This window comes from Barbatula barbatula, assembly GCF_947034865.1.
Source record: "Barbatula barbatula genome assembly, chromosome: 3".
Lineage (NCBI taxonomy): Eukaryota > Metazoa > Chordata > Actinopteri > Cypriniformes > Nemacheilidae > Barbatula > Barbatula barbatula.
In genome coordinates this window covers 21149436-21171812 of record NC_136764.1, presented here as the reverse complement: position 1 = coordinate 21171812, position 22377 = coordinate 21149436, and the positions used below count along the sequence as shown (strand labels likewise).

At 42.2% G+C, this 22377-nt stretch overlaps 2 protein-coding genes across 5 annotated transcripts; one reads left to right on the top strand and one right to left on the bottom strand.

The window, feature by feature from the left end:
- Nucleotides 1-914: 914 nt before the first annotated feature.
- On the top strand, nucleotides 915-20236 carry jph1b (junctophilin 1b). Of its 2 annotated transcripts, none has more exons than XM_079451648.1 (6): nucleotides 915-1568; nucleotides 4244-5006; nucleotides 12882-13000; nucleotides 15068-15729; nucleotides 16410-16507; nucleotides 16680-19291. In XM_079451648.1, the coding sequence occupies exons 1-5, from the start codon at nucleotides 1190-1192 to the stop codon at nucleotides 16488-16490; spliced, it is 2004 nt and encodes a 667-aa protein (XP_079307774.1). In that variant the 5' UTR covers nucleotides 915-1189; the 3' UTR covers nucleotides 16491-16507; nucleotides 16680-19291. The 2 variants fall into 2 exon arrangements, with proteins under 2 accessions (XP_079307774.1, XP_079307775.1); XM_079451649.1 differs by having other exon boundaries at nucleotides 916-1568; nucleotides 18602-20236.
- Nucleotides 20149-22367, bottom strand: LOC306891420 (uncharacterized protein). 3 transcript variants are annotated; one of them, XM_079451650.1, is made up of 6 exons: nucleotides 22080-22261; nucleotides 21884-21967; nucleotides 21610-21732; nucleotides 21478-21530; nucleotides 21249-21332; nucleotides 20149-21140 (listed from the first exon to the last, which is right to left on the bottom strand). In XM_079451650.1, exons 1-6 carry the CDS (start codon nucleotides 22204-22206, stop codon nucleotides 21102-21104), a joined length of 510 nt encoding a protein of 169 aa, XP_079307776.1. In that variant the 5' UTR covers nucleotides 22207-22261; the 3' UTR covers nucleotides 20149-21101. The 3 variants fall into 3 exon arrangements, with proteins under 3 accessions (XP_079307776.1, XP_079307777.1, XP_079307778.1); XM_079451651.1 differs by having other exon boundaries at nucleotides 20149-21332; nucleotides 22080-22367; XM_079451652.1 differs by having other exon boundaries at nucleotides 20149-21332; nucleotides 21685-21732; nucleotides 22080-22260.
- Nucleotides 22368-22377: the final 10 nt, after the last annotated feature.

The following is a 22377-nucleotide window of genomic DNA, read 5'->3' as shown; positions in this document are numbered from 1 at the left end:
TAAATCCATCACAGATGAGCGTGGCCACATCTGATCATGACAGTGACTGCTTGTCATTTGTTGTGACAACATTACCACTGTTTTCTTCAGTAGCTAAAATAATACAGCACGGATATGACCAATGTAATGCAGCATAATTATAGACTTAATTGTGGACTGCTGGTCCAAACTGGTATTACTGTTGGCAGAAGAATTTCAGAACAATAAATGTCTATGCCAGATCCATAAATCTCAAGGTCTGCTGCAGTCCATTTATGTCTTGACAAAATGTATTTTGCAATTTGCTCAACATTGCTGTCAACAAAATGATGTCTGAGCTTTGCTAAGGAACTGACTGACTGTTATGTAAGGGTATATATCATCTGTCTGTCTGTCCGTCCGTCCATCCATCCATCCTTCCTTCTCTGTCTTTCTGTCTGTATGTCCGCCCGCCTGCCGTCCGTCTCTATCAGTCTGTCCATCTCTGTCTATCTATCTGTCTATCTATATGTCTATCTATATGTCTATCTATTTTTCTATCTATTTGTCAATTTATTTGTCTATTTGTCTATCTATCTATCTGTCTGTCTGTCTGTCTGTCTGTCTGTCTGTCTGTCTGTCTCTGTCTCTCTCTCTCTCTCTCTCTCTCTCTCTGTCTGTCTGTCTGTCTGTCTATCTCTCTCTCTGTCTGTCTGTCTGTCTGTCTATTAATCTGTCTGTCTGTCTGTCTGTCTGTCTGTCTGTCTGTCTGTCTATCCTTCATAACTATCTGATTATCGGCGTATATAGGGACAGGAACGTACAGTACAGTCACCTATAATGAGAAACTATGCTTATATGCGAACGTGTACGAAGCGAGGGCGGGGCCGTAGTACGGACGTCATCGGCTGGGTGTCACTCGCCCGGCTTTGGACTCCCGGCTCCTCTCTCTCTCTCCCTCCCCGTGAAGCGAGCAGGGGGGAGAGGATCATAAAAAAAGCCAGGAACGGCGACAGTGACAGCGCCTGCGGCTCCGGCGCCTGTGCGCGATCCTCCCTCTCACTCACCGCCAACACTCGCACCCATGCGCGCACTCACCCGTCTCCACCAGCACGCCGCATCACTGCGCTCGCATCCTAACATATCCCCCGTTTTTATGGTCGTTGTCGAGCATCCGTCACACGATCAGCCGTCGACACACAAACGCTCTCATTTCAACCCTTTAATCTGAATGACGGGAGGACGGTTCGACTTCGACGATGGCGGCACTTTCTGCGGTGGATGGGAGGATGGAAAAGCCCACGGACACGGAATCTGCACCGGCCCCAAGGGTCAGGGCGAATACTCCGGGTCCTGGTCTAACGGATTCGAGGTAGTCGGGGTCTACACCTGGCCCAGTGGGAACACATACAGGGGCTACTGGGCTCAGGGGAAGCGGCACGGGCTAGGCGTTGAGTCCAAGGGGAGGTGGCTGTACCGCGGAGAGTGGAGTCACGGATTTAAGGGTCGGTATGGGGTTCGACAGAGTCTCAATACACCTGCCAGGTATGAAGGCACGTGGAGTAACGGACTGCAGGATGGATATGGGGTCGAGACCTACGGCGATGGGGGTGAGTTTAACTGAACATGGCTTGACCTATTTCATATTTTTTACATTATAAAAACTTCACGCAGTCATGGTTAATGCCTTATTGGTTACAGAATTGAGGTCACAGTTTATGAAACTGTTAAAAGAATTAAAAGACTCTCAGAGTCAGTGTCTCACTACTAGGACCCTCCTCAAATGGACCCTAATAAGTGCAATAAGTAGAGTTGATTTGAGGTATGGCATATAATTGGACTGGTCAGCAGTAGTTGCTCACAGAGGTCATGTCTAATAATAGTTACATCTGCAACATGTCAAATCAAAACTCTTGTCAACTAGCAGACCAACAGACAGGCTCTTGTCGCCTTTATTTTGACATAATTATTTGTAAGTGAAGAACAGAAATAACCGTTGACACAATGTAAAACCTTTGAAGATGAAACGTAAATCTTTAAAAACCAGAACTCAGGTTTTTCTTTCCTTCAGACCATACAGGCTTTATAAGTGTGTCAATTTTTCCACCTGTTACACGGCCACCTGTTCTTGTTTTTCAGTTACCTGTTTAATTCACTTAAAATAATGCAGCATCTTAAAATATGAAAGCTAGTCCAGTTTGGCTTAAAGGGATACTTCACCCGAAAATGTTGATTCTGTCACCATTCAGGCACCTTCAAGTTGTTCCAAATCTGTATAAATGTATTTGTTCTGATGAACACAGAGGTGGTTATTTGGAAGAATGCGTATAACCAGACAGATCTTGCCCCCATTGACTCCCATAGTCTATTGAACACAAAAAAAGACATTTTGAAGAATGTGGGACAGAAAACAGTCCTGGGGCACTTTTGACTCCATTGTAATTTGTAAGATTCACGACGGTGAGTAAAGGATGACAGATTTTTGGATGACGTATCACTTTAAGAAATAGTCTTATTAAATGCAAGTAAAACTCTTGTCCATTCATACTGAAACAACCTTGAACAAAGTGCTCATAGAACACAAATTAAATAGCACATGCATCGCATAGTATATTATGAAATCTTTTTAAAAGCAAAGTCATTTTTCATGTAGACAAGGATCTGATGTTCTCAAGAAAAGTAGTGCTGTCTGAGATTTAGGCCTGCTGTTGAATTTATGAGGCAGGGTCACACATTACCGGCTACTCATAACTCACTCACATCACAAAAAACATGAAAATAGAGTTACAGCTGAGTTCGGCTGTAGAGGCTCTTTTGCACTCCATATATCACAAGTCATTTCCATTCCACCTGTTTCCCTATTATTAGAATATTAGCTCTTCAGCATTATTGCTGTAGAGGTGTTGAGATACATACAGAATCATACAGAATGAGGTAAATAGGTAAATAAATAAGAGTTATGATTGGCCGGAGCCACAAACTTCACAATGTCTCAGATTACTTCCAAGTTTTAAAATAGCACCGGCTCTGCTGTTAAAGCTGTTAGGTCTGACAGACTGGCATACGAGATATAGGAGACAGAGCTGTTCACTTCGTCACATCTTCATCATGGCGTGGATTAAATTTCACAGGGGCGTATTATTACCTTGAAAATTATTCCATGATCATTTATTTATGCATTCAAAAAGTAAGCTTTAAAACTTTTTGGCATCTATATGAAATGATATTCATGGCTTGGGACAGTAGCTCTATGTGCGTGAAGTCACTTTTTCTTTTAATAGAGTAAAACATAGAGTATGATGTAAGGAGGTGAGTTTAAATGGCCTCGATACATAAATTCCAAACATTGCCCAATAAACATCAAAGCACTCCCACATGTCAGTTCCACTGGTGTAGTGTTGTCACGGTACCAAAGTTTCAGTAGTTGGTATCAATACCTGTAAAATTCACCATTCACCAATTTCAGTACCAAAGCAGAACACCATTACATGCTAAATGACACAAAATGTTATTAATAAAGCTCTTTGTTAAAATATTTGTATAAAATGCAATGCCATTTTGTATACATGAAGTACTGTAAATTACAATAATAAATGCAACAGAGAGATTTTTCTTGAGTTTACATTTGGCTTTTTAAACCTAATAGAGTTATCTATCAAAGACAAACATCTATTGTTTTCAAGCACAGAGATTTCGGATAGGCCTATATAAAATAGATACTGTAAACCCCATCATGTCCTCCAATTATTTTATCCCATTACAGTTATAAAAGCATTAAATGGTTAATAAGGACCCTTGACTGGGTTAGCATTGGCGCTAACATATGAACACACAAACAGGGACGTTTATTTTAATGTAACCTTTAACTTAACATATAATACAACATTCATTATGCAAACGCTAACAGAATTTGAAACTTACCGCTTGAACTTGTTCAAATAAATCTGGATGATTCCTCCTTTCACCACAAATTCCTGTGCGTTTTCTTCGTGATATGACTTAAATCTTAAGTATTTCTGTGCCCATCTCTTGTGGATCGGCATCATGTCTTATTGCGTCTATAAAAAATATCAGACAGAGCATCAGTACCCGGTTGGCCCGGTACGTCGGTGCCACGGGTCTTATGAAAATTAGGTACCAGCAACTTTAAAATGTTTAGGTACCAACTTGGACCCGAACTACCGGCACTTTTGACAACACTACTCTGGTGTATTCTTTCATTTATAATCCCTGTATTATGTGTTATGCAATAGCTAGTCTAAAGTCTCCCTAATCCCTTTGCCAGGTACATACCAGGGCCAGTGGATGGGCGGCATGCGGCACGGTTACGGCGTGCGTCAGAGCGTGCCTTACGGCATGGCCACCGTCATCCGCTCCCCTCTCCGCACCTCTCTGGCATCCCTCCGCAGCGAGCAGAGCAACGGCTCCGTTCTGCAAGACCACATGTCTGACAGCCCAGCTGGCACCCGCGGCGGCTTCGTTCTAAACTTCCACAGCGACAGCGAGATGGGCTCCGGTAAAAAAAAGGGCCTGTTCAGACGGGGCTCGCTGTTCGGTAGCCTCAAACAGCTGAGGAAGTCTGACTCACGCTCTTCCATATCCAGCAAACGCAGTTCGGCACGAAGCGACGCCACCATGAGCCGCATCAGCTCCAGCGACGCCAACTCCACCATCAGTTTCGGTGACGGCGAGGTGGCAGACGAATACCTGCCGGCTGAGGACAACGTTGATGCCACCACCACAGAGTCGTACTTGGGCGAGTGGAAGAACGACAAGCGCAATGGTTTTGGCGTGAGCGAGAGATCCAACGGAATGAAATACGAGGGAGAGTGGCTGAACAACAAACGGCATGGCTATGGGTGCACGATATTCCCAGATGGGACGAAGGAAGAGGGGAAGTATAAAAACAACGTTTTGGTGCGTGGCATCAAGAAGCAGCTCATTCCCCTTAAGAACACAAAGACAAGGCAGAAGGTGGACCGTGCGGTGGAAGGAGCTATAAGGGCGTCCGCCATTGCCCGAACGAAAGTAGAAATTGCCACATCAAGGTTAATACTCCCTTCAATTCAATCCTACACACCACGCAAACACATTCATGAGTGTAAATACAACATTTTTGCTTTCTCTCTTTCTGAATCTTGCGAATGAGACCAGACTTCAGTCTTCACTAACGTCAGATTTATATTGCTCACAATCATTTCCTCCCAGTTCCAGCATAGCACATACATGCAGAATATCTAAAACCATACGGGAGCTGAAAGCTCATTCGTGTGAATGAGGGAAACACAGAAGGGATGGCCAGGCAAACACACGAGCATGCAGCTATTGTGCAGTAGAGCCTAGTTGAATAGTCTGTTTGCATGAGTGCCATCGCATGCCCCTCGGCCCTAGCTCTCATTCTGATCACATAATCAATGCAGGGCCAACAGGATGTGCTGAATGATGTCACAGAGAAATCGGGAGCGCTAGTCGTAACCATAACATTTTAGAATAGATTTTCAAAGGAAATGGCATAACCTCTTTTCACAATCGTTTTTTACAAAGCAGAGAAAGGAATGTTAAAAGCTGATGTAAGAGTAGACCATAAAACTACAGTACTTGATGTGGTGGTGTGTGTAAATCTAAAGGTACCTCTGGGATTGAATTACATTGCTGTTGTTTTTATTAAACATGAAAATTCTGTCATGAATTAATCACCCTAACATTGTCCCAAAAACATGTTTATAAATGTTTTGTTCGGTCGAACACAGAGAAAGATATCTAGAAAAATGTTAGCAACTGACATTTCTGGGGCACCTTCGACTACCATAGTAGGAGAAGTTATCGTATTTTCTTTCTTTCTGTTGGACACAGAAGAAGATATTTTAAAGAATGTAGGAAAGCAAACAGTTCTGGAGCACTTTTGACCACCATTGTAAATGTTCCTGAACTGTCAGCTGCTTCCAAAAATCTTTATTTGTGTTCACCAGAACAAAGAAATGTACAATCGTGCGATCTTGAAGGGTGAGTAAATCATGACAGGACTTTCATTTGTGATCGGAGAATCCCTTGAAGTCGCACACGGACAAGTGGTGGAAATGTTCAATAAAGGCGATGTATGTTGGTGGTTTTTCCACAGGTAACAGGTGCTGCCCTCTCATGTTCTGAGGTCAAAATACTGTACTGTGTCTAGAAGCCTGTTGCATTTATACACTGCGGCAATATGAATTAACATTAAGACAGCAGTGTTTACTGTATAAACAGTCACATTTTTTAATGTAATATAAATAGTTTAATGTCATAACTGTGAGAGTTGCCAAGCAACAGGGACCATTCATTTACAATGCGTGGTCGCAACACAAGTGTGCGTTTATATTCATTTTACCACAGCTTCAAACACAGCACATTCAGTCAGAATGTAGCGTCTAAACTTTTTCTTTTATAACATATTTTTCCAATCATTCCCATTCTATAAAACCGCTTATAGCTGTTTTTTAAAGTCACCGTACAATCCAACAAGAACATTTGAAGGGTTTTACCCAGTGTTGCGGTGAATATTATAAATTAGTTATCTGTGCACACCCTTATCTTTCTAAATTCATTTGCACTTGTAATCTTCACCACATGACGTCAGCAACAAAAAATAGATAGGACGATTCTGACTGTCCGATGGCCTGGCATTTCAGCCCTCCCCTCCAGGCCCAACTGACAACAAACCAATCAAAAGGGAAGGGCAAAATAAAGCCCCGTCCCACATTTATTTTCCAATTCCAGAAGCCGTTTCCCCTCGGATATACGTAAAAGAAGTCAAAGTGCTCCATTGGTGACTTTAAGTATTTTTAATGTGCCCTCACTAAGACATTTAGTCCCTTACAAACATCTGAAAACACACACACACGTATATACCGTTTAAAATAAAAAACTGAATTTTACGTATTCATTTCACCGTATTTTCACATAATTTTGAAAAAAGTCAAATTACAGAAAGACACTGCAAATGTACATACTATGAAAAACATGTACATTTAAGTTTATCATTTACAGATTATGTGCCCTTATGTATTTCATAGCTATACAAATTAACACATGCATTCATCCAACAGTATATAACAAGATACTATATCCCATACACAAGTATTTCATATTTATATCAACGACTTTAATGGCATATGACATTTCTGTAGTTTCATTTTAAATGAATCAGACAGTCAAATGCGTAACAACAGGAAGCCTAATTTAACATCCTTCATCTTTTATTTGGTTGCCATGTGCAGGTTCGTTTTTTTAACACTTTGAACTAAAGTAGACATCATGGAGTTTGTTTTACTCTGTAAACGCAGTGATTTTCTTTCTTCCATCAGCACGAGAACAATGTCCTCGCGCTGTTGCCTGACGGTGCTCATTCATTTCCATGCGCCTCATTCTGATGAGCTGAAAGAATATGAATTTTAATGAAAGCTGCTATAATAAGGGCTCCGCGGTCCGTGTGGCTAATGAAATAGTAATATGTCCCAGAGCTGCAGGATGAATTAAATATATTGCGGTGCCTTTGAAGATTGTTGTGGAGAGAAGTGATGAGCACAGCCAGGGCTCAGGGAATGTGTGGAGACTCTGAGAAGGCTTTGGCTTGCCTTGAAGGAGCCTAGAAAAAGGAGAGGGGGAGAGAGAGTTGTTCAGCTCTGAGCTCTATCACACATGTGTGCAGTGTGTGTCAGCACTGAGCCTTACTAAATAAGGCAATGCAGGAGTTGACTTCTCGACCACTGACAAGAATATAGTCTTGTAGCTGTTACTGATACAGTTGCCGGACTGAGTTCTGTTATCATCTGTTGGAGCACTCAGGTTTAGATCGGCCTGTGTGTGTGTGTGTGTGTGTGTGTGTGCTTATTCTGCGTTCAGCAAGGTACACTATGTAACAGTTTCTGTCGAAAAAGTCACTACAGTTATTGCCATAACATTCATTTGTACATTTCTTCAATTGACACTAGTAGCTATCAATCTTAGTTTTATTGTAAATAACTGTTAAAAGTATTTTTGGTTAAAATAATGTTTAGATTTATGCTTTCTTATGCACAGTGATCTTTGCCATAGTTTGGGGTTATTTAGGATTTTTTTATAAAGTGATTTCATAACCTTCACAGATTAACAATCTTCTGTTTGTCCTCCACCGCGTTTTATGTAGGGGATGTTTTCAGTTATCTTCTCTATACTGTATGTTATCTCTCTCATGCTAAATGGCAAATACATTTTAAGATTGCTGACGCGAGTTATTAACAATAAGAAAAACCATACCTGCGTGTCCAAGTTTCCGAAATGTGATATTTCTTTATACAATTCACGTTCATTTATTCGTGATGGATTTCACAGTGTTTATATTGCTGTCAAACGTTTCAGACTCATCGGTGAGTGAAGACATTCACATACGTTAGCATAAGAATACATCCAGAAATGTACAGAATGATCTCAGCGGCCGAATGGCCAGATAATGGTCAGAATCGTGACGTGTTGTATCTCAGTGGATGTTCTTCACATCATTATCTGAGCTTCTGTGTGTGATATATAGAGAGAGTGGGCGAGTGTGGGAAGAGACTGCCAAATTAAAACCCTCTGAATTTCTGCAAGTGCTCCATCTGTCGTCAAGGAGATGTTCTTTGGCTCAAACTCAAAATATTGCATTAGATCCAGTCGATTAACACCTTGAGAAGGTGCTGCCTTTTACTTGGCCGTTCAGTGAAATGTTGCTTTTCTATAGTATATACTTTATATTTTTAGAGGGGCCACTCTTATCGTTTATTTGACATGTTTTTTAATATTTGTTTAGTAAGCAATGCTTGACATTTAATGCATGCATTTATATGATTCAACCCCAAATACAAAACTCACAGTAATATACAACTTGTGTACTCACCCTAATGTATAATGTCAGGAACTGTGTATGAGAACCCAAGTGCAGGCAGCAAAGCGGAGATGAAGGGGTTAACAAGGACTTTAATATAAATAATAAACAGGAACAAAACAAAAACCCACGAGGGGGTGACAACAGGGTACACAATAAACTGAACTAACTACAGACTAAACACTTGACAGGAATACAACTACAAACACTCACACTGACTAGACTAGACTAACAACTCAAAGACAATGACTCTAATACATGGCATGGCATTAAGCAGGTAAACAGTAAGGCATACCAGAACACTAGATGCAACGAACGAGCACAGGACAATGAACACGAGGATGTTTTAAAGGGAGACAGACAAAGGATAATAAACAAGGGTCAGGTGCGGGTACTGAAACACTCAGGGAAGGTTAACGAGGAAACGAGATGGCGGGAAACACTGACGAGACACGAGAAAGCACATGGCTTTCTCACACAAAACCTAAGGCTATGCCATGACTCCGCTGCAAGACCAAGAATAAACATGACATGATAGCGGAATCATGACATAAGCCCCCCCTTAAATGAACACCTCCAGGTGTTCATCAAGGGGTAGACTGACAAGACAGGGCAGACTGGGACAACGACAAGACAAGGCAAAACATGGAAAACAAGATTGAGGGCAGACAAGAGTATATAACAAAAGGGTTGGGGTGACATAATAAAAATAACAAACAAGGGAGGGGGGGAGGGGGAACAACAAAGTTCATGGGGGGTTGACTTGAGTTCATGGGGGGAAGTCCAAAGGGAGTGGGACATGGGGGAACAGTTTTTGTCCCTGGCGCTCGGAAGCGCGGAGTCCCAGGGGACTTAGGGGACACCCTGGGGGGCGGCGCTCGAGAGCGTGAAGTCCCAGGGGCTCTAGGAGTCCCCGGCTGAGGAACAGGACTTGACGCCGGCTGGAAGGCCGGCTGAGGAACAGGACTTGACGCCGGCTGGAAGGCCGGCTGAGGAACAGGACTTGACGCCGGCTGGAAGGCCGGCTGAGGAACAGGACTTGACGCCGGCTGGAAGGCCGGCTGAGGAACAGGACTTGACGCCGGCTGGAAGGCCGGCTGAGGAACAGGACTTGACGCCGGCTGGAAGGCCGGCTGAGGAACAGGACTTGACGCCGGCTGGAAGGCCGGCTGAGGAACAGGACTTGACGCCGGCTGGAAGGCCGGCTGAGGAACAGGACTTGACGCCGGCTGGAAGGCCGGCTGAGGAACAGGACTTGACGCCGGCTGGAAGGCCGGCTGAGGAACAGGACTTGACGCCGGCTGGAAGGCCGGCTGAGGAACAGGACTTGACGCCGGCTGGAAGGCCGGCAGGGCAGGACTTGACGCCGGCTGGAAGGCCGGCAGGGCAGGACTTGACGCCGGCTGGAAGGCCGGCAGGGCAGGACTTGACGCCGGCTGGAAGGCCGGCAGGGCAGGACTTGACGCCGGCTGGAAGGCCGGCAGGGCAGGACACGGGACCACCGGACTTGACGGGACCACCGGGACCACCGGACTTGACGGGACCACCGGACTTGACGGGACCACCGGACTTGACGGGACCACCGGACTTGACGGGACCGCCGGACTTGACGGGACCGCCGGACTTGACGGGACCGCCGGACTTGACGGGACCGCCGGGACCACCGGACTTGACGGGACCGCCGGGACCACCGGACTTGACGGGACCGCCGGACTTGACGGGACCACCGGGACCACCGGACTTGACGGGACCACCGGGACCACTGGACTTGACGGGACCACCGGGACCACCGGACTTGACGGGACCACCAGAGTTGACGGGACCACCGGACTTGGCATGGCACTGGACACAGGCTGCAGCATCATCTGGGCTTGCTTCCGTGCCCTCATCCTTTGCCTCTTCCTTCTCAATCGGGCCACCCGTCCTGTGGTTGGCTGAAGGAAGGAGACGAAGGGCAGGTCTGGCTCCGGATTGGAGGCCTCCGAAGAGGACCCCCAGGATTCACGCCTTCCCCGTTTGCCACCCAGGCTGACTACGGGTGGGGAGGCTGAAGGTGGTGGAGCAGAGGGTGTGGGGATGCCCAGAACCCCGACCTGCAGGACACGACCCGAGGAGTCAGCGGACATCGTCCCCGAATCTCCCCCTACCCACTCGCCGCGGATGCAGCCAGGCGGAACCTGAGCCGCGGAGCTCGAGCCGGGCGGAGCCGAGTCCCCCGGGGCGGGTACAGTCAGGGCGCAATCCTCCGGGACGCTAGCCAATGGGGCGGGTACCCCGATTGGAACGCTGGCCTCGTCCCGGTTGATCACGAACCTGACCATATCGTCGAACCCCAGGGGCTTAAGCATCCTCTTCTCCGATGGCGTGAGACGGTTGGTGAGGCAGCCATCAAAGATCACCTTTAATTCCGCATCACCGAACTCTGTATCCCTCGCCACCGAAGAAAAAGCCCTGGCGAACTCCCGCGTCCCATGATCCCCCTGACGGAACCCAAACAGCAAGTGGGCAAGGCGAGATCGCAGGAACGATGCTGAGCCGTCCATGCTGGCTGCCTACTGGGTTCAGTTCTGGCTCGTTCGTTCTGTCAGGAACTGTGTATGAGAACCCAAGTGCAGGCAGCAAAGCGGAGATGAAGGGGTTAACAAGGACTTTAATATAAATAATAAACAGGAACAAAACAAAAACCCACGAGGGGGTGACAACAGGGTACACAATAAACTGAACTAACTACAGACTAAACACTTGACAGGAATACAACTACAAACACTCACACTGACTAGACTAGACTAACAACTCAAAGACAATGACTCTAATACATGGCATGGCATTAAGCAGGTAAACAGTAAGGCATACCAGAACACTAGATGCAACGAACGAGCACAGGACAATGAACACGAGGATGTTTTAAAGGGAGACAGACAAAGGATAATAAACAAGGGTCAGGTGCGGGTACTGAAACACTCAGGGAAGGTTAACGAGGAAACGAGATGGCGGGAAACACTGACGAGACACGAGAAAGCACATGGCTTTCTCACACAAAACCTAAGGCTATGCCATGACTCCGCTGCAAGACCAAGAATAAACATGACATGATAGCGGAATCATGACATATAATGTTAAACAGTTTTGTGTGTGTATAAATTGCAGCCTAATAGTGACACTGTAAAAATTACAATTACTGTATATTATATACAATTACTGTATATTTCTGAAGTCATATGTTAGCTTTATGTGATGAACAGATTTGTGGCAAGTATTAATTCTATTAACTACAAAGATCTTCGCCGAGACTGTGATCCTTTAAAAGCAAGCTTAGCATAACAGTTGCAATGTAGATGGGCTTCAAAGATACTATGTCTGGAATGTTTCATGATGGGTGAAGTCCTTAAATGCCTGTTATCACTATGATGTAACACATTTCCTGCATCATGCATTCATGTTAGACTACACAGCTTGCTTAAATGTCGGTGCAAATGCTGGAAGAAGGTCTAGCAATTGTTCAATCATTAGGCAGGAGACAGCACAACCATTTCACATATGTCGTATTTCAACTAAAATGTAAAGATATGGAGGGCATGTTTGGGTCATACTGAGTACATACTGTATATCTGTATAAACACACAAAATGCCAATATAAACTATTTACTATTCAAGTCACATCAATTATGTATGCAATATTTCAATTATGTATGCAACAGCCAAGTTAGCTTTTTATAGATTAGAATAAATGGAATGGGATGAATTAAATCGTTCATCTGTGGAGTATATACTTATTGACAAAAAACAGTGCATACTTTTTAACTCTATTCATAGCACCGCTGGCTTTTAGACAGTGTGTATACGACAATTACACTCGCACACAGTACAGTAACTTGTTCATTTGTGAATGAATGCATTCTTGTGTGTTACAGTAATTGTGAGCAGTGCTTCAGGCCCATACATCTACTAGTGCTTGTGTCTGATGGTACCAGGGGCGGTTTTACAGCAAGGCATGTCTTCTTATCTTACAAGCTGTCTGACTCAAGCTCTGTTTCTTTGCTCTGCTTAGAACCGCACATGCCAGGGTTAAGGCGGAAGCGGCTGACCAGGCCGCTCTGTCTGGCAGCCAGGACTCTGATATCGCCAGAGCGGTGGCCAGAGATCTGTCCCCCAACTTTCGTCAACCAGGTATCACATTCATTCACACATTTATGCATTTAGCAGATGCATTTATCCAAAGAGACTTCAGTAGATGCATATCCTGGTGTTGCCAGCGCTGAAACGTCAGACGTTCACTTTCTATTATACTGTACATTTGTATGTTCACACACGCAGACACACGTTTTGTGCACCCACTGGCCCCTTCTTAATTATTTCCTCTTTGTGTCTGGGTCAAGTGTCTCTTGCTTTCACCGTCAAGCAGAGAAAAAGAGAGCAGATACGATTGCAAATTAGTTGTGAAGGGGAGGAATATTATTTGCATAAATTATCTACTGCCTCTCTCAGGCCAGACTTTTTTAATGCCTTCAAATTATTTCGAAAAACATGAGGGGCGCATTTTCACACTGACAGCAAGTGTTCGTGCGGCAGGCTGCTGATATTATATAACATTTCATTAGTTTTATCTGAGTAATATGAATTGTTTTCCTTTGATGACATGCAATACACACCCATTTGCATACACTCATATAATAGTTTTCAAATTTCAAATCATTTGAGCCAGAGTTTCTGAAACATCTCTGTTTATATAAAGATTCTCTAAACCTTTGGCATTTCTCCATAAATTGGGAAATGGTTTCATTATATTTCCCAAACCCTGCGAGTAGAATCCTTAAATCACCCACATCCACCCCGATTGTAGTTCTGTATGGCCAGCTAGTGCCTCCTGTCATATGAAGTTAGTATATGTTGTGTATGCGTTTGAATATCTATTACAAGATTCTGAAAGAATACGACTTCTTTCAAAGGTGTAGTTTTGTTCCAATGAATCATATTGATGATTCACCACTACCGAGCAGCTGTGTGTAAACTACAACCCTCATACAGAAAGTATAAAGCATACTGCTCGTTTTTATCTTTGGAGGGACAAAGTGATTTTCTTAACAAGGTCAGACGTTTCTACAAACAGGGACCGCACTAGCTTGAGTAGAATTTCACTGCCGTCCTTCTGAAACCTTGTTTCTTTCAGGTAGTACAACTTGAAAGATTGTATTTCGTGATTTTATTTTGACACAAATCATTGTTATTATTGTCACCCTTTATGTTTGTCACTGTTTGCTAAATATATAATCGATAAAAAGTATTGAAAACACAGTATTTATTCGTTTAAAAAGTACAGTGTTTTTTCCATTTCCTGAAAAACAGTGAATTTGGACATACAGTTTCCGAAGGAAAGCGATGATATTTTAAATAGCTTTTAGGGTAGCACTGTTACCTGCACATTTAGTTCCACTCCAGTTTACTCTACGTTAAAGAAAGATGTCATATTAAATTCAACCCATAAAAATGATTTGGATCAGAATAGGTGTTTTTTACTGTCACTGATTTTAGTTCAATACACAATGTGGTTTACTGTCTTTGGGTCAAAGTAAGGTGTATGCCAACATAATTCAACTTAAATGGGCTGCTGCTGGTTTATACATTTTTAATTTATAAAGTAACAATATAAAATATGATATCAAGACCCCTAAATCTATATCCATACAGGCAACTTTTTCTGCCAAAGTCACTATCAGAACTTCTGTTTATATTATCTTGTAATGTCCTGGCAGTATTTTGTAAGCAGGCTCTTAGCAGCTGAGCTGTACGTGTAGCACACATCTGTGGTCAGCTCTGTGAAATGGCTGATAACCAGTGCGATTTATGTCACACCCTGGGCCTACGCCTGTGCCCGGTCCATTGCAAGATCTAGAAAGCCCAACCGTGTCACCTGTGAGGCCATATCTGTGGTCCGGAGAATCTGGTAAATGCCTGGAAGCTCACACTTGAATCAAGTGGCAAAGTTCTTAATGTCCGTCCCTGCATAAACAGTAACAGACTGAGTGTAAAAATGTGAAGTTGCATCTGTTGTGGTGTCATTTTTCATTCTGAGCTTCAAGTCTCTTGACATTTCGTTTCAAAGCATTAAATGCCTGATCCTTCTTTGTCATACCATAATTACTGAACTTTTCATCTTTGAACATTTACTTTTTAAGATTCTGATGAGTTGCTTTAAATCTAACACTAAGTTCTGATTTTCCTGATACCCTTTTTAAGGCCCAGACTATATCAAGCAGAGGTTTTCCAGCGAGCCCATCGAGATTATAGAAGTCCCAGAAGAGAAGAAAGAGAAAACGCCCTCAGAAAGTCCGCACTTTTATCGCAAAGGCACGACCCCAACCCAGACCCCCAGCCAAAGCCCAGGTCCAACTCCACCCCCCTCACCGCCCCCGAGCAAGAAAAAGCCCTTCTTTAACAGAAGCGCCCCAAAAGCCACGAAAGAAAACAAGCTCCCTGCTGCTGAAAGCCAGGCGGTGGTAGTTAGCAATGCCACTTCCAGGATACCAGACAAACAGGAAGTAAAACAGGAAGTAGTACCAGTACCTAAACCCTACAAGTCACTGGCGCCGGTCGCCAACACCTCCAGCCCTGGGAACGGTGAGCTGCATTCCCAGTATCACGGCTACTTTGTGAAGGCGGATGTCTTGATCCCACCTGACGAGCCGGAGGTGGAGGAACACCACGAGACTCCGACTGCGCTTGCCAGGATGCCCCCACCTGCGAAGCAGTATCGCGCTCCGACCCCCAAACCGGTGATGGCCAAAGAGAGCAAACCCGAGCCAAAACTGAAGAAACAGGAATCATTGAAGCCAAAGAGCCTAGCAGAAACTAAGAAAGCCAGCATGGAAATTACTACAGACGTTGTTGAGGAGGAATCAGTAAGTGACCAAAAATTCACCTCAATTAGAGCAGATCTATGTAGTTTATGTGTCTTTAGTGTCGCCAAATGTAAATGATATTCAATATAATCATATTTTATTATTGTAATACAGTAGGCTAATAAAGTCTAAAAACGCCAAAATATGTATATAACTTATATATTAATAATATGCAATGAGTGCATTTTTTTGGGACCGTCAACTAAAACCGTCTTGATTAATATTTATAATCTATAGAAATACAAACCACAGTTTTAAGGGAATAGTTCAACCAAAAATGAAATGTCTGTCATCATTTACTCACCCTCTTTTCACTTCAAAACTGTATGACTTTCTTTCTACAGAAGATATTTTAAAGAACGTCAGTAGCCAAATAAAGACTTGCATTGGTTTTGTGTCGATACAATAGAAGTGAATGGGTACCACTGTTGTTCGTTACCAACATTCTTCACAATATCTTCTTTTGTTAAAGTCATACAGCTTTGATACAAAAGGGCAAGTAAATGATGACATTTTTGTGTGAACTATTCCTTCAAAACTGAGGTTTGTAATTCTATAGATAATAAATATATATACGTTTAAGTTGTGTATTCTGGATTGCAAGATTTAGAGCATCAGTTTGAATTGTCATGACAGTCAACTGTACATCTACAACTTTGTGTTTTTTTGTCTTTTTTCAGGGTCCCAACTCAATATTGGTAATACTTGTGATGATGATAAATATTGGACTGGCAATTATTTTTGTCCATTTTCTCACTTGACGGAACCTTAAACTCAGGTAAGACTCTCGTACACAAATGAAGGATACTGCAGGTTTACTCCATTCACACAGAGCCTCTTTTTTATGCCCCCATGTCAGTCACCTGCTAATGTAGTCTACCTTACTCTTGCCATGTATTTTCAGCTGTGCCAGAATAATTACTTACCCTCTAACTGTTTCGACCCTTCAGTGAGCTCATGAAAACTAGCGGCGTAGGCCCCTAATTCTCTGCAGTTGCGTCAATGGCACTTAAAACAAAATGGCGCCAGTCAGACACAGACACAGGCAAAGGACTGGACGACTGGAATTAGAGCAAATCACGGGAGAAAGATGAAACCTGGACCATTCGGCATGAGCCAGCCCAGTTCCTCTGGCGATGATTTGTGACTCGCTTGGGCTCTGAAAGCTGAAGCAAGCAGTCGTTGGGAAAGAAAAATAATCTGCTGATCCAAGCCGTACCCAGTCAAGTACATGACCACCCCGCTGCTATGGGGAGGGGTGGAATGGGGGGACTTAACTGGATATGTTCGGTGATGCACTTTTAGTTGACGAAAGCGAACAGCTGCCTTACTAATTTACCGACTGACGTTTTAAATGGGGAGATGTGCGCTGGGTTGCCAGTGTGTTTGGGCAGCAGAAGCGTTTACCAGTGTCCGCTTTCCACTTTCTTGAAAACACCATGCACATTTTGAAAGGGTCACTTGCCAGTCTTATTCCATTACCCATCTCTGCAGCCTTGTCTAACATCTGCTCCTGTTTTAGGAGGTTCATCCGTGACATGCCTGTGCATGGTACTGGTTTAATGACTTTCGTCTTGACTGTTTTCTTTTTCCTGTTGTGTTATTTTGCTGTACTTTTACTGTAGCTGCCAATGACAAAACTATATCTAGTGCTCTAACCTGAAATAACAGCACGTTACCGGCAAGTCTTGCATTAAAACAACAATATCCCATAGAAAAACAAATCAAGTGTTATTTATCTGCATATGCAAATTATTTTAAAGACGGCATTTAGAAAACAGTGCAGTGCGTGGTTTGATGTTATTTATTTATTATGAAAAATTTATATTGTAGAATTGTGTTTTTTGTAAACTAGGGATTATGTTTGATGTTGTACATTTAGTATAGGTAATGCATGGCTTTCATTTTTTTGAGGAATGAGGAATGATTACATGGTTTTGCACCTTTAAACAACATGGCCTGAGACTGCGTGGTCTCTACTCCCCAGCCCCTTGCACCACCCCCTTAAAGTGATACTTCACCTAAAAATGGAATCATTTACTCATCTTCATGTCTTTGTTCTGATGAACGCAGAGAAAGAGATTTGGAGGAATGCATTTAACATTAACTGCCATATAGTAGGAAATTTTACTTTAGCCTATTTAGTTGTGTTGAACACCAATGAATACATTGGGGGGCACTTTTGACTACAATTGTATTTCTTCCTACTATGGTAGTCAATGGGGGCTAAATCTGTCTGGTTATACGCATTCTTCCAAATATCTTTCTCTGTGTTCATCAGAACAAAGACATTTATACAGATTTGGAACAACTCGAAGGTGAGTAAATTATGACAGAATTTTCATTTTTGGGTGAAGTATAACTTTAATGCGCAGTCTTATGTCTGCAAATTTGTGTTGCATACATTCAGGTTGACCCACTGGTTCTGAAAGCGAATGTATAGACGGATGCCTTCAAAGCATTTAGTTTACCTCAGAAAACACACGATTTTGAACACTGTCTTACTTAGGAATTTTGTGCAAGTCTGCTGTTATTCTCAATTATTTTGGTCAGGTGGTGCATGAGGATGTGAATTGAAACTATTGTGCACATAGTGCTTTTGCACTGGTATTTTAATGAAAGTTGTATACATATAAATAGGTCTATTTTATATACAAAGTCTGAATATTTTTAGTCAACAGTTGGATGCTGAATGGCCTTGACTAGAGTTACTGTACAGCACTGTAACTTCTGTGATTGATTTGAACATCCTGTGTGCATGGTGTATTTTGCGGCTCTGGTTTCTGTTCTGGGCTCATAGAAAAGAGGATATGGGGCTGTATGTGTCGTGTGAAGTGTAAATTACAGCAGTAACAGGGTGACTGTTTTTCAGAGGTGTTGTCAGACTGCAAAGTATGTGAGAGAAAAGGAGGAGGGAAGAGAGGAGCATCAGAATGGATGGTCATTTGAGAAGGGAGATTTATCGTCGTATTACTTATTTTTTATGGAAGATTTATTTTGGTGGCAAGGGAAAAAACTTTGATTTACACACATCGGCTATGTACATGGCTTTTTTTTGCTTTTTGTTTTCTATGTATGTTTTTATTCCAATCCCAACCTATTGAATATTAGATGTATGTGTAATTAAAAAAAATTCCCCATGACATTTGGCTTTTCTTCCACCGATACATTTTTTGTCATTTTGTTTCTAAGCATCTACGCAAAGCACAGAGTATTTTCTAAACTAAATGAAAGATGTTTTAGTGTTAACTTAAATACTGCATTTGATATAGTTATATTTAAATTCTTTACATTGTCAAACCTATTTGAATGTATTTTCATTTTTAGGTTGAACGTATGGAATAATGTTGATAAAGGTTTTGATATGATTTTTTCCCCACATCTGAATGATTTTGACACACAAACATTATATGTACGTACATAAACACATATATCTTTTTTGAAAATCGAAGTCAATTATAATTAAAAAATGTCACAATGCACAACATTGATCTGTCTCACATGCAGTCACATGAGTTTATGCAATGACTAATGTTAATAAAGACAAAATGATTAGACAAGCAAGAGCCTGAGCAGGGGACTCCCAATACTTTCATGTAATCTTTCTATAGGCTCACATGTATGTTTTATTTTAGAGCAGTCCTTCCCCCTCGGGTGTGAAAATTGTTCCTTGTCTGGAGGATCGGTGTGGTGATCCTAAGACCAAAATAGTGCAAAGCAGCTGCTGTTGGCGGGGAGAGGGTCGCATTTGAGCGGCATGAGGGTCTTGCCAGCCTATGACCGAACGCTCCTCCTCTGAGCTCACGGGAGGGCAAGAAGTGGAAGGTCACCCAACAGCTGCTTTGTTGATCTTTTTTTGCATGTGAACATGGACCCTGTAGTGCACTTAAGATTTTATAGCTAGAGCCTGTTGCACATTAGAAGCACCGTAGTATAAAATAAGAGAGATACTGAGGTTAAACTGGAAATTCTTCCAAATGGCATAACACAAAGAGTTTGATTCCTCATCATTAGCAGCCATCAGATTCTTCTCACTTGACGTTGTGCATCAATAACTTCCACCTGACACACAGACAGGAAGAGGAACATACAACGGTATGTCACATAGTTCACATGACACATGCAGCTATAATGGAATTCCCTCGACGTTCATGACAAAGGTTTGCATCATTTTGCTCACACACAACTGGTCGAGACAAATTTAGAGCCTGTGTAGTTTGAGAAACATTTCGGCGAGAATTGCCAAGGTCGAACAGCGTCGGTTACATTGAATTCATGGTATGTGAATGGGAGACGGTGAATAACCTCAGCCATTTTAGACTACATACACCGACTCATATTTCACAGGTCATCACTTATGCTAAAGGAAATTGTACTGTTAAAGAGACATTGTGAATTCTGTTTAAATCTTTTTTTATTCCTTAGTTACATCAGTCTTGGGTGCACAACTGACAACGGTATGAATTTATGTCAAGACTGCTTTCCAAAATAAACTCGACACATGTTCACTTGGAGAATGTAGGTGTTGTTAAAATGTTTATATTAAATTTTGTGAGGAATTTTTACACCTCAATTTCCTTTTTCAAACATACAGTGGAAGTTTCCGAAGCCACAGTAATTAAGCGTATGTGATAACTCCACCCACACACACACACTCACACACCTCCCGCCATTGGATCTTGACTGATAGCCCCCCAGGGTCAAACCTGCGAGGTCAACCTGTCCTATGACACCTGCTGTCCCTTGTCAGCCATGTAACATGGCTCCCATTGCGAATATGCCACCTCACACCCAACCCTCTTGACAAGAGCTCGACCAGGCCCTGACTTTCCAGTCTACATATATATATATATATATGAAACTGGCGAATAACATATGTGTGCTGGGCAAATTTCCTCATCTTTGGCCATTAAAAAGACATATACAACAGATTGTGATTTATAAATACAACAGAACTTTTTTGTGACTAGTCACAGTCATTAATATATACATTTATGTACAGTTTAATAAAAATCTATAAGAACTTTGACAATAACTGGCATTCACATACCATAATGAATTATTACAATCTGCATACGTTAACAACACATTAACCGGAACTGAGCGCAGACAGAACACTGCTCTGATCGAGCCTCTAGTTAAGGCGGCGACTCAAACATTTACAAGAAAGTGCTGCTGGTAGCCGTTGAAGGACATTCATTCCAGCGGATAAAGCCAACCAGGGCTCCTATTTTAACCTGCTTTTACTATTTCAGTCTGTTCAAGCTTGGAAATCAAACAGGGGCCTGTTCTTCAATGAATGACAATACTCAGCAGCTGATAATGCTGAGAAGAAGATCCAAAAATGGTAGACGGCTAAATCAAGATGTTCTTTATAACACTTCAAAACACTTGGAGAAGGGCTTGCCTTGCTGTAATGAAAGAATCTAATCAGAAAGACCAAAGGAAGCTGTATCTTACAACTTGTCCTACAGCACTCCCAGCTGTGGAAATGTTTTTTTCTTACTAGTAGTTCTTACTTCTAAAGTGATATTGACACGTAATGACAATGGTCCTTGAAAGTCATCAAAAATGATCAGTGTCAGAAAAATCTGATACACTCCCTGAAATGTAAAATGGATTTTATTAGTATGACAACAGTAAAAATATTTATTACATAGTTTACTGTATATTGTTTATTATTTTTGTCGTTATTCTAACAATTACGATTATATAATTATGGATAAAGCACTACTGTTCATGTCTCACCTCAGGGCCATACAACTTTTTCACATACAGGGGAAAGGTTTCTTGAAGAGTTTCTGAAACAAGGAAATATAAGTGATCATATTGTATTACTACGGTGAAATATAAGTAAAAATGTTGCATTGTGGAGTATACCTCCTTTGATTATATAACATATTTTTGCATCCTCACAAGGAAGATCTGGCTGTGAGTACTCCAGCCACAGCTGACCTTTGTAGTGAACAACACAGTGATATCCAACACGAGCCATTGTGAACACTGATAAGCAAAAAAGGACAAATACCAACAGCTCACTTCAAAGTAAGATATAAACTTATGGAATTGTACTTTACATGATAATGGCTTACTACGGATATTATATCAACTTTAGGTGATCGCAGAACGGGGCATTCAACTTTCATAAACTTACTTGGGATTCCTGTATAAGATACAGTGTAGACGGACACTCCAAAAGTACAGGGGGAAGCACTTATTGACAGGTAATACAAGGGACCTGATCAAAGAGAACATTGACTGTTAAACAATAGTAAACTTGCGCAACATTTTAACATATGACATTTGATTGTTTTGTTCAAATCAAACAAAGAAATTGCATTCAAACTTACCATCATATGTGTACCAAGCAGAAAAATGTTCGTTGGAGCACAATACTCTTCTCTCTACAAAGGCTGAGGGCATAAAAGACCATACTGCCATAAAACAAAGGAAAGCTAAAGAGGTTGATAACACCATGATAGTAAACCTTCTGGATACCAGTAGTAAATCCCTCTGTCTGAATGGTCGTATAAGTGTGATGATTTTTCTGCCTAGAAGCTGACAGACACACACAGAGAACTACGCAATACCCGTATATGGGTCTATTCAAATTTCATTGTTTTAACTTCTCCTTAAATGTTTGACCCA

Bases quoted from the DNA above. Each gene is read 5' to 3' on its own strand.
- LOC306891420 (XM_079451651.1), bottom strand. From the start codon at position 22,206: ATGGTGTTATCAACCTCTTTAGCTTTCCTTTGTTTTATGGCAGTATGG. The intron at 21,968-22,079 runs GTAAGTTTGAAT...CTCTTTGATCAG, and splicing joins TGCTTGGTACACATATGATG to GTCCCTTGTATTACCTGTCA. The intron at 21,733-21,883 runs GTAAGTTTATGA...TTTGCTTATCAG, and splicing joins ATCTTATACAGGAATCCCAA to TGTTCACAATGGCTCGTGTT.
- jph1b (XM_079451649.1), top strand. From the start codon at position 1,190: ATGACGGGAGGACGGTTCGACTTCGACGATGGCGGCACTTTCTGCGGT. The intron at 1,569-4,243 runs GTGAGTTTAACT...TCCCTTTGCCAG, and splicing joins CGAGACCTACGGCGATGGGG to GTACATACCAGGGCCAGTGG. The intron at 15,730-16,409 runs GTAAGTGACCAA...GTCTTTTTTCAG, and splicing joins ACGTTGTTGAGGAGGAATCA to GGTCCCAACTCAATATTGGT.